Genomic DNA, 15,675 nt, shown 5'->3' with positions numbered 1-15,675 from the left:
TGCGTTGAGGTTCCTACCTTTGATTTACAAGACTTGTTAAAAAACATTGTAAAAAAGGAGGCAAGCTGTGCCATTTATACTTGTAATTTGATGCTGTATTTGTTAATGGGAGTGCCAGTGATTTATGTGTGCTGCTGCTGCTGCTGCTGCTCCCTGCTGTTCTGATGCTATAGGCTTTAGCAGAGCTAACACAACTAGGCCGCTGCAGAGCATGACACTAGGCGGCCTAATAAATCAGCTATCTGTGGCCTGATTTTTCCCTTCATGATGTTTCCTCTGAAAGGAAGTGGCTGCTGTAATCACACCATCACTGAGGGGTGTGTGCTCTATCTAACCTGCCTGTCTTTCTGTCTCTCTTATAGTCAGCTGCACGACTTCTGGCGTCTCGACTACTGGGAAGATGACCTGCGGCGGAGGCGGAGATTTGTCAGAAATCCATTTGGCTCCACCCACTTAGATGTCACATGCAAGTCACTGCAGGAGTATGGTGAGTTTAATATTCCTTTGGTAAGATGATCTCTTTAAAGTTTACCCATCAAACTAAGGGAGCTGACCATCCAAGGACATCATTACCCCGTATTTAAGGTAGAATACCAATGTTGCCACTAAAACATAATTGAAAAGGACACTAAAGTTAGCCCGAGCCTGTCTATACAGTTTAGCATATTGCCTATGTGTCATTATTTATAGGTGATATATTTATGAGTCCAGTGAATTGAACATGACACGTCCATTTTATTGCACACTTTTATTTTCATTACAACACATGCTCAAGAACTCATTGGATCCCTCGCTTTGTTTGCCTGAAACTTTTTCTTTTCACTTTTCCTGATACTTTTTCTTTTATTGACCCAAGCAGTCTTCTAGTGTTGCCCACCACCTTGTGTCCATTTTGCCTTAGGTCATGCAACACCGACTTTTAAAGGAAAGCTGCTTAGTACTATAAAACACCCTTCTCTCCAATCGGTAATTGAATAGCAGAGCAAATGTATTCACTGCACAAGGAGGATTGTATTGATTCGGAATTAATGGAGTAAGCGCCTTCTTTACTTTTATAGAAAATTGAAAACAGGCCATGCATTATGGGCAGGATAGCAATATCCTATTACTGTAGACTTAAGGAAACACATGCATAATGATCATAATGTTCACTGACCTCTGGCTGCTCAGTTTGGAGCTACTGCAGTGGATTGTTGGTTGAGTTCAGGATGTCCTCTTGCTGCTTTGCGAGCTCTGCCTGCCATGACTTCTGTGTGAAGATCACGGCAGCGCTGCAGAGAAACGCATGCCAGCTGCTGCCTTTGCTGCAGGTGGTCCATATATGAGACACACATGTAATAATTGCACCGTCTGCTTTAGATTTCGGGTCGTTTCATTATTTGTAGCCTTAAACAAATTTTCGGGGCTTATGGAGATTTGGTGATACTGCTGTGGGGAGGTCTCAAGGAAACTAATGTCACAACATTAGCACGTTTGCACTGCTTCTAAATATAAAAGGCTTAAAATATCATCTGCAAAGAAATTGCATTGCATTAACATTGCCGAAGTGTAGACACCATCAAACCTGTAAAACTGCAAATGTTCACACTACTTTTACAGCAAAATGTGCCTAGCTATTGGTCTATATTTTCAGTATGCTGCAAACAATCTTCACAACTAATAATTCATAATGGTAGACTTAAGTCTGGCTTTAGCTTATACCCCAAGGCCATTTATATAATCCGTTTTTGACATTTGCTAATGTTTAGCTGTTTATTTATTTATTAATGTTTTGAATTACATTTTATAGCAGTGGTATTATGTTTTTAACCGACCCAATGATACATTATGTTTAATTAAAACAAATCCTCTGCAAAGACTCTATTTCTCTCAAAAGAGTAGTTTATTAGGCTATGCTTTGGAAACATTTCCATATAAAGTTACTGTATGTTGGTGATGCAACAAAGGCTAACCACCTACAACAATAGTCTGTACAGAAACACTTTCTTTTGTGTGGATTATTTGGATGAAATGTTGCTTATGCTTGAATTAAAGAGGGGGATAATATTAAATTGTATACAGGTCACTGAGGTCAGCATTCACCCATTTACTGCCATTTGTGCAGAGGCAGAGGCTGCCGTATAAGGTGCCATCTGCTTGGAAAAGTAACATTTACACACATTCACGGCCATGTCGGGAGCATGGTTGAGTATTTCGCCCGAGGATACATCGACATGTCGACTGCAGGGGCTGTGATCGAACCCTCGCAGTCCCCTAAACTAAATATACTTAAAGGTCCCATGTCATGCTTTTCCGGTTATTACCCGTCCCCTTGTGTGTTATGCAGCTTTTTCTGCATGTAAACCGTCTGCAAAGTCACAAACCCTCAAAGTACACCCTGTAGCGAGTAAAACTCTAACACAGAGAAGACCTGTCTATGCTGCCCCAGAACGCCTCGTTTGAGATTTCTCTTTTTCTTCCTGGTACTAAGTGTTACGTCCGCGGAGCCGTTATGTTAAGACTTCCTCACACACACACACTCAATCTGTTCTCAGCTGCAGCTCCGGGGATTTCTCAGCCTGAGACGGCGGGACGCGGCGAGGCTGTGAGTCTGTGTGCAGGCTGCGGGTGTGTGTGTGTGCTCGGGCTGGTTTCAGGCTGGGTTTCGCTGTGTCTCGCTGTCTCGCCGAGCCCACGCAGCAACCAGGAAACCACACCAGTAAGCCAGCTCACACTGTCCGCTCCTCGCAGCAGCGAGCCTCGCAACGTCCCGCCAACACGGCACCCAGACCCCACGCAGCATTCTCATTTGTTTGTCATTACTGGTGTCATTTTCTGGTTGCTAACAAACGCCATTGTAACACATAATCACTGATGTTCCGCTGTAACGGTGGTGGGCTCATCAGAACAGAGTGGGCGAGCTGACCAATCAGAGCGCACTGGGCTCACAGGGAAGGGGGGGGGCAGGAGCTCCAACAAGCCGTTCAGGACAGAGAGTGAATACACATACTATACAGAGATGCTGTATGAGGAACCAATGTGAGTTTGGAAAATTGCAGAATATAAATCTATTCTAGTATACCTCAACAATGGAATTATGATCAGTAGAAATGGTCATGACATGGGACCGTTAAGGCAGAGAAATATACATTTCAGCAGTTTCCATTGTTCCATTTGCTTTGTCAGTTAGCATCTCCCATTACTCTTTATCTACTCTGCCTTAGCTCAAATGTGTATGTTTGTATCATTTCCTTATGTGTGACGGATTGACTAAAGACAGTGACACAAATGCATATGATTCGATTCCATCAAAACTATTTGGTATGCCTTTTAGCTATCAGGTTTGTTTCTGTTGTTTAACACTAATGCCTCAGAGTAGTTGACTGAAGACTTGTTGAAGTCCTGCTGGCAGGCGGTGGTTTTAATGAGCCAAATAATGTATAAACTTGTCAAGTGAAAGGGATCGCCTGCGGTCGGAAGGCCTTCTTGCTCTCTTTGAGAGGTGAGCTGCACTTTCAGGATTTTCGCAGCAGGCTTTGATGTGGTTCCACGGCGGAGGCCATATTTTGTTATGAGATAAAATGAGAAGGATCTTTTGTTCTTTTTTAGAACTTCAGTAGATTTTGTGGCAGTGACAGTTGGCAGTTTTTGTTTAAAATGTACTATGACAGGCTTTGCTACTTTGAATAAAAAAGAAGAAAATTCCGTTTTAATTAGCATGGTTTTAAAGATAGGACCTGACTTTAGAAGATAATCCTGGTGCAAAGGCTTAGAGGTTAGACATCCATTAGACATAACATCGAGACTTTGTTCTAGATTTGACAGGAACACTATTGAACTTTTTACTGGCTGCATAGGCACCAAACTACAAACACCAAGAGGTTGTTTGAGTTGACCCTTGAGAGTAATTATTAAAGCTTTAAAAAAGGAGAAACTTTGGAAAGCCAGTCAGTTGTCCAAATTGAATACAGTTTCTGATTTGACAGCAGGATGTGACAGTATACGCTCAGCTACTATCTTGAGTTTGAAGAGGGTAGAATTACACTGTTGTGTTCGCAGTGAACGTCAGTCTTACAAGCTCACTAGGGTAGGATGGAAGCAAGCAGGAACGTTTTAGTGAGTGATTGTCCTTTGTCGTTTCTGACAGCAGAAAACGCAAGAGACTCACAATCTTCTATGTTTTCAGTTACATCATTAAATATTTGTAGCGATTCATTGTTATGTGAAGGGACATAATGTGAAAATGGATTGTTCGCACTATAGTAAAAAATGTATCACAAGTCTCATTTAATTATATATACAGTATGTTACTGTAACTTTACTCTTTATTAAATAACACAACTTTGGTTTAAACTTGTATATTTGTTCATTTCTTACCAGAAGGTGATTAAGTATGGAATTTCCACCACACTCACTTCCTAATGGAAACAAATGCATTTGATATAATTATCATATACAAGAAACATCTTGATTTAACATTTTTATTGTAATTCTTTGGGAACATCTTTTAAATTGAAGTGCAAAAAACTTTTGTGCAATGTGTGTGAGTGTGTGCATGCATGAAGGTGTGTGATGTGAGGTTAAACTCTGCCTCGTTGTCTATTAGCAGCATTGACAGCTTAGCCAGCACATTCTGTCTCTGCCCTCTGCCTGTAATAACCTGGCCTGTTACAGCCATCCACGGCCCAGCGTCAGAGTATATTGTTAGGTGATTGGAATTGGGCAAGCATGAAATGGAAGTCACGTTAATATTGATCCTAGTGTTTAACGGGGTGTTTTACCTCCGGGTGTCCTTGCTGTCTCATTTCAGGTGAGCGGCTTCTCTCAGAGCTGATTGCCCCGGGCAGAGATCTTTATGGCTCTTTAGAGGCACTGCTCTCTGGATGTGATTTTAACCTTCTCCAGCTTTATAATCAAAGATATTAAACTGTGACAAATGTAATCAGCACATTTTCTAACATGCAAAGCCGGGCATATGAATGCAGTATTTATTGAACATGTTAGAAACAAAACAAACAATAATAATTATAATTATAACAAAGAGAAGCAAAATAAGAAAAACGTTCAAGGTGTAAAAAAAACAAAACGCTCTAACGTACATTCTTCATGAAAATCAAAGTTTAGGTCATCGTCATCGGCATCCGTGATATTTGATTCATTGTTTTAAACAAATAATTTTTTTCTACAAAAATAAATAACTTTTACAACGACAAGAAATAGCTAGCAGCATCACTTCACAGCTCCTGCTCATAACCATTCAGGATTTGTACATATAATATGCTCAGAAATGGATTTGCTGAGTGACATTCTGGTCCAGATATGTGGACAATTAAACACTGCTGTTTAGGTTTTGATGGAGAGAAGATGAGGCTGTTTGTAACCTCTGGCAGCACAGAAGACACGCACTGCACATCTCAGGATATTGAATTAAGATCATCCCAAGTGGAAGCGTCTGCACTGTATAAACTCCCCTACATCAAAGTTATAATGTTTACTTTTACAGTCTCAAAACACATACTCCGCAAAACGGATGGCTTGCATCACAGGAAGTATGAAGTTGTCATTTTTTCCCCCTCATTTCATCTTTCAGTGCTGAGTAAATAAAAAGGGAAAGACAGAGGGCAGAATTGCATCGCTCTAACGGTAATGCAATCCCATGGACTGGACTTTTTCTCTCCTTGTGGAATGTGGAGCCGTTGAGAGGGAGCGTAGGAGGGCAGGATCTGAAACAGATAGAGTCTGGGAAACGGAAGAGATATATTTAAAACATACTATAGAGCTCACATTATATGTATGACTGCAGTCACTGCACAAAACTGATGTACATTATAAGATAGTGTAGTAAATAAGCTATGGAAGTGAGGGTTACACTAATGCGTGTTATCTATAGAGATCTGACAGAAAGAGACATATAGCAGAATCATTCCTGTGAAAGCCCCAGAGTTCTCTTCTCAAGTCATTGTTTAGAAAAAGGTTGAGATAGCTGTGTGTCTTAAGCTGTGTCCAAAATGTTGCCTGTCACATCAATAGACAAACATTCGGTGATTTCTACAAGAGGCCCGCATTTTAGCTTTCCAGCATTATCCAGATCTTGCTTTGCTTATCCAACCTCTCAAAGTGAGCAACAAATAAGTATTTTGTGTTTTATTTATAGTTGTGTATATTGAATTACCCAAAGTATTTGTGCAATCAGCTTTTTACTCCAGAAGAGAAAAACCCATACACTTTAGTTGAACTTAAGTGGAACATTGTGTGGATTCTCTTTGAGGAGTGGCAGTGAAGTGGTTGAGGCAGGGTGTATAATACATAGGAGACTTAGAAAAACTCATGCTTGCATGCTCTACTGGGGCTATAAAAATGAAAGGCCTATGCCACAAAACTGTCCAGCGTTGCAGTACATGGAGAAACATGGACCCTTGGCAATGGTATTATAGTCAACCGTATTTTATAGGCCCTTCAACTCTTATCTTTTCCATGCTGAATAGATTAACTGCAAAAGCCAAAATATTTTTTTTGAATTGCAAATCTGTGCCTAAGATAATGGCGTATTTAAATCAATTTAGCTTGTTCGGAGAAGGACACATTTACTCGATTCCATCGCTCTGGGATGTATACATTATGTATTTCTATTTATAACAGTAAAGACACAATGAATAATACTCTTGAATTATCTGGAAAACGATGTTATCTCCCCTTGGTCACACATTTTCTGGGACCAGTTCCTGTTTCAACAGGAATCACATCAGATAAAAAATGTAAAAAGCATTAAACATTTGATTGCATTTATAAAAAAACTGTTGCATCCCACTATTTTTTATATTTTTGAAGAATAAGTTGCATTATAAATCAGTGTCTAAATAATACAGTTTAGTTCTAAGTTGTAGTTTGTCAAATGACTATAAATCAACTGAAACCAGTGTCAGTAACTGTAAACACTTTATTAGGATTTTCCTGACTCCAGCATGAAACTTAACTGCGGAATTATTTATTTTTTACTTTCATCAAGATTCATTGGTTTAAAGGTAGACATTTTTAGCGTGCGAAAAATAGTTGGGAGACACCCTACAAGAAACTCATGAGGACTATGGATCCTTGTTGAACCCCATGAGTGCTCGGGGCGTCCTCCATTGGTCGCAGCTGGCAGGTCTTCATCAGCCTCCATTGGGGTCATGAAAGCTCTGAAATGCACTTTACTGAGTGTAATTAGTGCACTTTGAGGCAGTTTTAACTCAGTGATTGAACAAGAGGACCCATGAGAGTGGTGATCAGTGGCTTCTTCTGGCACTGTTCTTCAAGGCCTGGAGAGTATACATGAAGTGAAACGGCTGTGAGATGTCAAGAAGCCAACTGCAGTGGCTTCTGATAGACTGCTTCCTTAGTAAGGTCAATTACAAAGGTGTTAGTTGACACATTATAGGCAACATTATTTTCCTTTCTTATATACATGTAGAAGAGTTTCAGCCTCAGTTGAAATCCTGCAGCAGGCAATGATTGGATATATACATAGTATCTCAGACTGCACTTGTCTCTATTTTTTGGACTCAAGGTCATACATATGAGTAATATTTCAGATATTTGAAAGGGTCATTCTCTTTGTTTTGCCATTAGTGGTCAAGGGTGAACACGTGAAAAGGCGTGTAATGAGTCTGCCATGACACAATGGCACGGCAAGTCCTTTAATCGTGACAAATGGTGCACTTTTAATACAAGAGTGTCCAGGGGCTATCACTCACGAGAAGATCACTTTTCATGTCGGCACATTTTCTCCCTCATGCCATAGCTTCTCATTTCTTGTTATTTATGTATAACCACATTACTTTGTATGTTGGAAAAAACTGCATTGTGGGTAAAGCCCCCATCCCTCCAAGCTTTACCCCCCCCACAACAGTTGATGTTGGTCATTGGCGTGTAGAAATCAGCATGGTTTATTTGTTCTACTCAACCCTGTACAGACTTGCCAATCAGAACATCAGCCTGTGAGCTGCACTTTCTCTCATGTTCTTGGAGCATAATGATGGTTTACAGAATTACAGTTTTAAGTTTCACTTCTTCTGCTTTGATCTCTGACCGCTGGCTGGCTTTTTCCTCTAACATTGCACAGAATTCATTTCCGAAACGCACAGACTTCTTCCCTCCGTCTGATGAAAGCACTCCAGATATGAGACAGAGCAGGAAGCAGACTTTTTTTCTCAGTAGCAGTGTTGACAACAGTCAAATGTGACCTCTTCAAGACAAGGTACATGTTCCTCAGGGGAGAGAGTGAGGAATTAAGAACTGTGCTGAAAGGAAACATGTCAGGCGGGTGTCAGCCACCTCCCATTTCATGATATGTGTTCCCTTCTTTCTTACACGCAAGCTTCTCCTCTGGTTATGTCCTACATTGGTCTTCAGAAAAACAAATTCACATAAACGTTCCGAGCAGCCGTGTGGCAGGCACATGTTGGAGATGGGCTGATTTAAGCTGATAAATGTATTGTGAGGCCTTTGTTTTGCAGGATGTACGAACACATCTTTTTCAATGAGTGTGCTCCACTATAGCCATATGATGCTGTCCTGGTGTAAGCAGCTTCCTAATTGTCCTGTCTGTTCAGTCTCGCTCTTGTCAATTCTCCAAAAGCAGCAAATGATATCTCTAATCGACTACGAGCTTGAGTAGTATCCCCCTACTCAGCTGTTGGTCTTTCAAGATACAGATAGTGTTTCATATTTGACCTTGTCTAAAAATAAAAGCTGAAACACCTCTGATGTTCAACCATGCAAAATATATTTTATTCAGTGAACAAACGTGTGTACCCTGACATTCCTTTATAAGCTATGGCAAGTACATTAGAGAGCACCTCAGATCATGTTCAGCCTGCATATATTATCTGTTTCAAGCAGAGATTTTCTCTATGATAATTTATTTTTATATATTTTACTGGATGATACATTTTAATAGCTTTTTAAAAAGAGGATATTTTTAGTTTTAACTTGAGGATGTGCTTAAACCTTATTATGATAAAACATTGTACGGTTATTTTGAGGTTATTGCATGGCTAAAATGAGTTCTTGTTCCTTCAAATGTAATCTAAAATCAGTATGCTGTTACATTATTCTCTTGTGTTATATGATTTTATGTATGTCAGTGTCATTGTAAATTGAATTGCCCTGCATTACTTTCGAAACGTTTCTTTACTTTTGCTTGCCAAACCATTTGATACTTACGAGATATTACAGTATTGCTAAACAACAGCGTATCAATGGAGACTGCGATAGTTAGTGGAAGATCTGAGCTATGTGTCAGAGTGAAATACTACTCTTCCCAACATTTATTTCGACAGGCACAGAGGAGGACGAGGTGGTCAAGTCTAAGAAAGTCTTCCGCATCCAAACCGTGGCCAGCCAGAACCCCGAGACGGAGCTGATGCTGGAGGGAGACGAAGATGCCGTCAGCCTGCTGCAGGAGAAGGAGATGGACAACATGGGCGGTAAGTCAGCACAGCAGCACCTCCATTAACCCGAGAACACATCGCCTCTGTTGGAGAATCTGCCCTTATCTTCCATCTGTCTTATTCCTAATCACTGGTGTAGTTACAGTGCACATGTTTAATGTCTGGGCATCAAGTGTTTCGGATCAATGTGGCTTTAACTGTTCATTGTATTGTATTAGCAACAGTGCAACCAAAGGGGGACACTTTGAGATATTTGGCTAATATTAAGTATTCAAAATATATCTATGTAATGTGTTTGAAATTACAGATTGCATTTTGCAGTTCGACATTAGTTTAGTTCTTGAGTGAAAGACTATGACTATGTGTTTTTAACTTGACAGTTTTGCTCTGGTTTAACTGCTATATTTTGTTTGGATCTCAGCACAGTGCCTTCCTCAAATGTTATCTCCAGACGCAAGCCTATTAAAGTTTGATTAACACTAGAAAGATTAATATTCCAGATATATCCCATCCTAAACATCTTATTGAGGAAATCAAAAATCCATGATTAATTACTTTACTGCTTGCTAAAATGTATTCAACAGTGGCCATATTTAACCTGTCACTTGAACTCATATTGTACTCCTAAAGGCAAGGTCAAGACATTCATGAACACTTTTTTGTCACTTAAAGATTCACTTAAATCATTGTGTTTGGTTCAAGTTACTTACTAGAGCACTATTAAATACAGGACAGACGAATGTCCTATGGCACTATAGGGGCCACTACACTTGGAAAGGCTATAGTAAAAGTGTATGTTATGTGAGTAATGAGAGCTAAGAGGCAAGATAGCAAGACTTTGTCACACAATTTCTTGAAGAGGCTGAACATCTTTTGTAGAAATATCTTAAGATCAGATGCTACATTTCCTTACTCTGTATCAAAATAGCACACTCATAATCCCTCTGCTAAAATATTTTTAACATAATGAATCATTAATCTTTTTGAAAGTTAGAAATTATTTTCTTAATACAACTCTGTAAAATGTATTTTTCCACTAAATATATTCCTATTACAATTGGGTGAAACATTTGAAATGTCATCAATTATCAATTAAAATAATAAATATGGTTATATTTTAACTGTACTTCCACAAACATTGCCAAGAAAACGCCAAATGTTTTGTATTGTTAGTATGGATGTGAGCATGTGGATGTTAAAGGTCCCATGTCATGGCCATTTCTACTGATCATAATTCCATTGTTGAGGTATACTAAAATAGATTTATATTGTGCAATTTTCCAAACTCACATTTGTTTCTCATACAGCATCTCTGTATATGTGTATTCACTCTCTGTCCTAAACGGCTTGTTGGAGCTCCTGCCCCCCCCTCCCTGTGAGCCCAGTGGCCGTGTGCGAGACAGCGAGACACAGCGAAACCCAGCCCGAAACCAGCCCGAAACCAGCCCGAGCACACACACACCCGCAGCCTGGCTGGGAGTTTGTGTGTGTGCTCACTCACAGCCTCGCCGCGTTCCGCTGTCTCAGGCGGAGAAATTGGCGGCGCTGCAGCTGAGAAAAGATTGAGTGTGTGTGTGTGAGGAAGTCCGCGGATTGGTCCATTTGGACCAATCCGCGGACTTAACGTAACGGCTCCGCGGACGTTACGTTACGTCACTATACCCATATACGTCACTGTACCCAGGAAGAAAAAGAGAAATCTCCAACGAGGCGTTCTGGGGCAGTCTTTTCTGTGTTAAGAGTTTTACTCGCTACAGGGTGTACTTTGAGGGTTTGTGACTCTACAGACCGTTTACATGCAGAAAAAGCTACATAACACACAAGGGGACGGGTAATAACCAGAAAAGCATGACATGGGACCTTTAAGGGAGAACAGACAACTATATTATCTTGCAGTCAAACTAACCCTCATTCTCTCTACAGTAAACAATTATTAGGATATGAATTGGCCCTCAACAGCTGAGGAAAGACCAATACAACGTAGAGCCTTTATTTATCTTTGATTTATTTTACCCATGTGATTTGTATTTGTATTGTTTTTTAATAATGTATCTTAACTTAGTTTTAATACTTTGCCAGATGCAATTCAGTCAATCGTGCAGCCTATTGCCAAAGCACTGGTCTCCCAAAGATCCTGTTATATAACCAGCATCACAGTGTGTGAGCCAAACTATCAAACTAACCATCCACTGCTTCTCAAATAACCCTGACTTTAAAAGGTAATATAGCCAGAGTTCAAATCTTTACTTAACACATCATACAAGCAATTGGTGGTTTAAATAAGTACTGTACAGTCTGTTACTGGTTCAATGCCTGCATGATACAGGCGTTTTAGAAGTATACAAAGTAATATTTATCCCTGACAGCCATTACGAGTTCCAAAAAACAGTATATCGCCGTGAAAAGTAAGTGCGGGCCATTGTTTTTGAGAGCTGGATGTGGTTTTATTTTGAATTATTGGCTACTTAAGTGGATTTAAATAAACTTTCAAAGACTGTATATGAATGTTTAGCTCTTAGGGTTGACATGTTGTGTATAAAATATGTTTCAATAATGTCTAATGTTAGAAATTTTTGTATTTCAGACAATTTTATACTTCGCTGGATTGTGCACTAAAATAACAGAACTGAACAAGAAAATTGGAAAATTGAACTGCAATAAAAATCCAATCTAATGGATTTTATTAAAAGGTTATACAAGTTAAAATAATCACAGTCTACAAAGCAATTTGTGTTTAACAGATGTATATGGTTGATTGCGTGACATTTGGTATGTTACCAAAATGTCTTAAACCAGGGTTGCATCTGAAACATGTGTCAACGGAAAAAATAGGGAGGCATGTACTGTACATTATTTATCCCAAGTGCAGATTGTAGTTTTAAAAAAGTGTATAACAAAAGAATGCCCCAAATTAGATCACCAGACATGTAGCCCTGTGTACGTTACCTAGTTATCATGGCTTATGAGGCTCAGGCTGAAACAGGGCACTGCTGAAATCCCTTCTAAGATCCGACAGAAGAATCTCTAACCCCTCCCCTTTGTCCCAGGGCCAGCATGTCTGTGATGAACCCTGCACTGTCCAAAAGAGCAAGGCAGGGGCCAAAACACCCACACAATGTATTCTCTCCAGAGAACCATTAATGACCTTGTACAAAAGAGAGAATGTGATATTGAATATTTATGATACATTTATAATGTGTAAGCTTGAATCAAATAATGAACCAATTTTGAGTGTGTTGATATTGAGGAGTAAATGCTTGAATCAAAAAATATATTAAGTTCATGTTTTGACCAGTGGGGGAGCTCCCTCTCACTGTAACATTTGGGTAATGTTTTTAACAGGATGCACTGTCTGTATCTAATCTCAGGCATGAACAGCCTTAATGAGAGATCTGGGACTAGATCCTTGTCAACAACAGGGCTCTCCTGCCAGCCTTTGGATCAGCGCCTGCCGCTGCTGCTGCCAAAGGGGAGGCCCCTGCTCTCTAGGGCCGGGGCAGTTTTGGATACTGAACCTAATCTTAGATTTGCTCCCCCACAAACGTTGGAAATGCTGTCAATGCTTTCAGTGGCATTGAATGAGCCTGTCTGCATATTCAATCCAATTATTTTACATGCATATTTCAAGTAGAGTGATCCAAAATAACTCAACTTCCAAAATAACTCACCCTAAAATGAGCATGTGAAAGAAAATAGTCTGAGCCTTGCATGGCACTTCTTATACCGGAACCATGTTAGTTTACCCCGTGGTGTGGTTTAACAGCCACAACCATTTTGTTCTGCCCTCATATGGTCTTATGTATCTATTTTAGTGTCCATTTGTAACAAGGACAAAAAAAAGAGGAAGACAATGTTAATCCGCTTTTATGCCAAGTTTCTTCTATGTTTGTTGTCATATTTAATTTAAAAGCATACATATCCTTTCACAATATTTGAAAACCAGGATTACGTCAAAAGAAAATATACTAACAACCCTGGATATTTTTTATATTTTATTAAATATTTTAATTTAAATTATGTATGCTGCAGCTCAAATTAATAGTTTGCAGATCAGTTCACATTTCTCAAGGTTTTTACATTTATACCTAATATATTGAGAGATAAATGCTTGCTTTGAAAACAGTGGAAAAAATGACCACTGCTTCAGTGACTCAAATGAACAACAAGCCACTGTGCCTCAGATGCTCAGTATTCAGTAATGGCTGCAGCTGTGCATGCACATGTGTGTGTAACTACCATAATTCAACATGCATGTTAATAAGTAAATGATAGTGTTCATTGTGAACCTACTTCCACTTGTATTTCTCTCATTTTGTAAAATAAAAAAGTAAACAGGCCGTCCAGCAGATGGATTGTGGGCAATGATAATTTACCCGTCTTCTCAATAGTTCTCCCAAACTCCCAACACACCTCATTAAATTGTCCTGTCATCTGACAAATATTTACATTTTCATTAAAAGAAAGACCAAACAGAGAGCATTCGAGCTCTATACTGTACACTGCTGATCCTGTGTAACTTGCCCTTAATTTCATTATTCTCTTGTAAACATTTTAATGCCATATAGCCTAATTATGGAAAGATCCCTGAGGGGATTACTGACTAATCCTCTTCCTCCCCATGAGCAATGGATGCTGTAGCTTAATGCTTCAGGCTGTGTCTTTCTCTCTCTATAGCACTTTAGGGCCACAATATACATCAGCACTAAACGTGTTATTTTTAGTAAAAGGTGAATAGGATGTAATTAAGGGGCTGTAGTGAACATAAAGACAATATGAATTGGCAGAATTCATAGTTACAATATGGCTTGCAATTGTTTGTTGTTTTTTATTTTCTCTTTTATTAATAGATGTAACGTTATTTGAAATGCAGTAAAATAGGTCAGTGGAAGTTTTTATATGGAGCTTGTAAGCAACGTGTAGCGCCTGGTCTGATAGCATCAGCAGATAGGATCACCGTTAATGGAGCCGAGCAGCGCTGAGAGAGACCCGGAGAGGGCGGTCTGCCTGCAGCCTGAGGAGCGATGAAGGGGCGCTGGGGGAGTTGAGACCGAAATCCACTTGTATTCCTGTAACACTATCGGGTATAATTGGCTGAGGAACGCAGATTAAGATTGATGAGACATTAAAGTGGCTCTTTGGAGTTTAAGGGATCGATAAATATCTTGGTTTCCAGAGCTTGCGTGCAGAGAGCAGACACATGACTGTAACGGTGCTCCACAGCGACACTGATGTGAGAACATGGAGGATGAAGCAGAGGAAGAGAAGGAGGGGGAACTGAAATAAAGATGTGATCGCTATCAGCTGGCAGGGTCACAAAGCCATCTTAAATTCTGGACAATTATTAGGACTTGAGAACAGTATTTTTTTGTTTGTTTTACGCGTGTTTTGTAAGTCTATTGGAGAATAAAAAGCAGTATTTTTATTTTTGGAATGCATTTATAGGCTTCTAATTTTTAAGCAGCCCTGAATGTCAGCGATACATTTTGATTTCAGACCGGCACTGCAAACACGTTATGATGGTATTATCATATGAGGAAAATAAATTGATTCTTTTATTTAACTCGAAATAGTGGTGATGCATTTGGTCGGATCCAATAATAAAACATGTTTATGTTTTAAGTGCTTAAATATAATACAGACACATATGAGTATTAAAGGCGGCGCGACCATACAACAAAGACAAAAGGGCGTTCAGCTCCATTGATTTGTAAGTCGATGAATAATAGGGCTTATACAAATTAATACTTTAATAATGCATAATATTTGCCTCATGTACAATAATGAATTAAAAAAATGATTGAGTGTTTATAGCTGCATGGTCCAAATGCGGCAGTTTAATGCAAACAGGCGACTAGTAGGCCTATACTATGCTATTCAATGTAAATGCACTGATAATAGCCTACAGACTTCTCCTCCACCTGCTTTATTAACATAAATATAATATTTGTTCCATGTAACTGATTTAGCATGGCTGCCCCCTCTCTGCAGGCCCAGTGGTCCTGAGCAGCCCGGCCCAGCTTGTGGCCCCCGTCCTGGTGGCCCGGGGGACGCTGTCCATCACCACCACCGAAATCTACTTCGAGGTGGACGAGGATGACCCCGCCTTCAAAAGGGTTGACTCTAAGGTAAGTAACCTGCAAGCAAGTGTGCTGCCCAAGTTCAAAGTGTCGTTTGGCTACGTGTTTCCCAGTGGGGGTTTATTTTATTCTAACTGGCCAACAAGAAGATAACCACTTTTACTGTATTTTAAATACAACATTGTTAT

The 15,675-nt window shown here is 39.6% G+C and overlaps 1 protein-coding gene across 3 annotated transcripts in view; it reads left to right on the top strand.

Moving 5' to 3' along the window:
* nbeab (neurobeachin b) overlaps nucleotides 1-15,675 on the top strand; it is a 207,674-nt gene that overhangs the window by 136,203 nt on the left and 55,796 nt on the right. For 2 of the 3 annotated variants that reach the window (XM_034113170.1, XM_034113171.1), the window contains exons 38-40: nucleotides 363-487; nucleotides 9,300-9,446; nucleotides 15,399-15,535. In XM_034113170.1, the coding sequence (XP_033969061.1) occupies nucleotides 363-487; nucleotides 9,300-9,446; nucleotides 15,399-15,535 (409 nt within the window). Of the gene's footprint in view, nucleotides 1-335; nucleotides 488-9,299; nucleotides 9,447-15,398; nucleotides 15,536-15,675 lie in introns of all 3 variants that reach the window. The other variant, XM_034113172.1, reaches the window with a different exon arrangement.

Source organism: Trematomus bernacchii, unplaced genomic scaffold (genome assembly GCF_902827165.1).
Source record: "Trematomus bernacchii unplaced genomic scaffold, fTreBer1.1, whole genome shotgun sequence".
NCBI lineage: Eukaryota > Metazoa > Chordata > Actinopteri > Perciformes > Nototheniidae > Trematomus > Trematomus bernacchii.
This window is presented reverse-complemented; position numbering and strand designations above follow the sequence as displayed.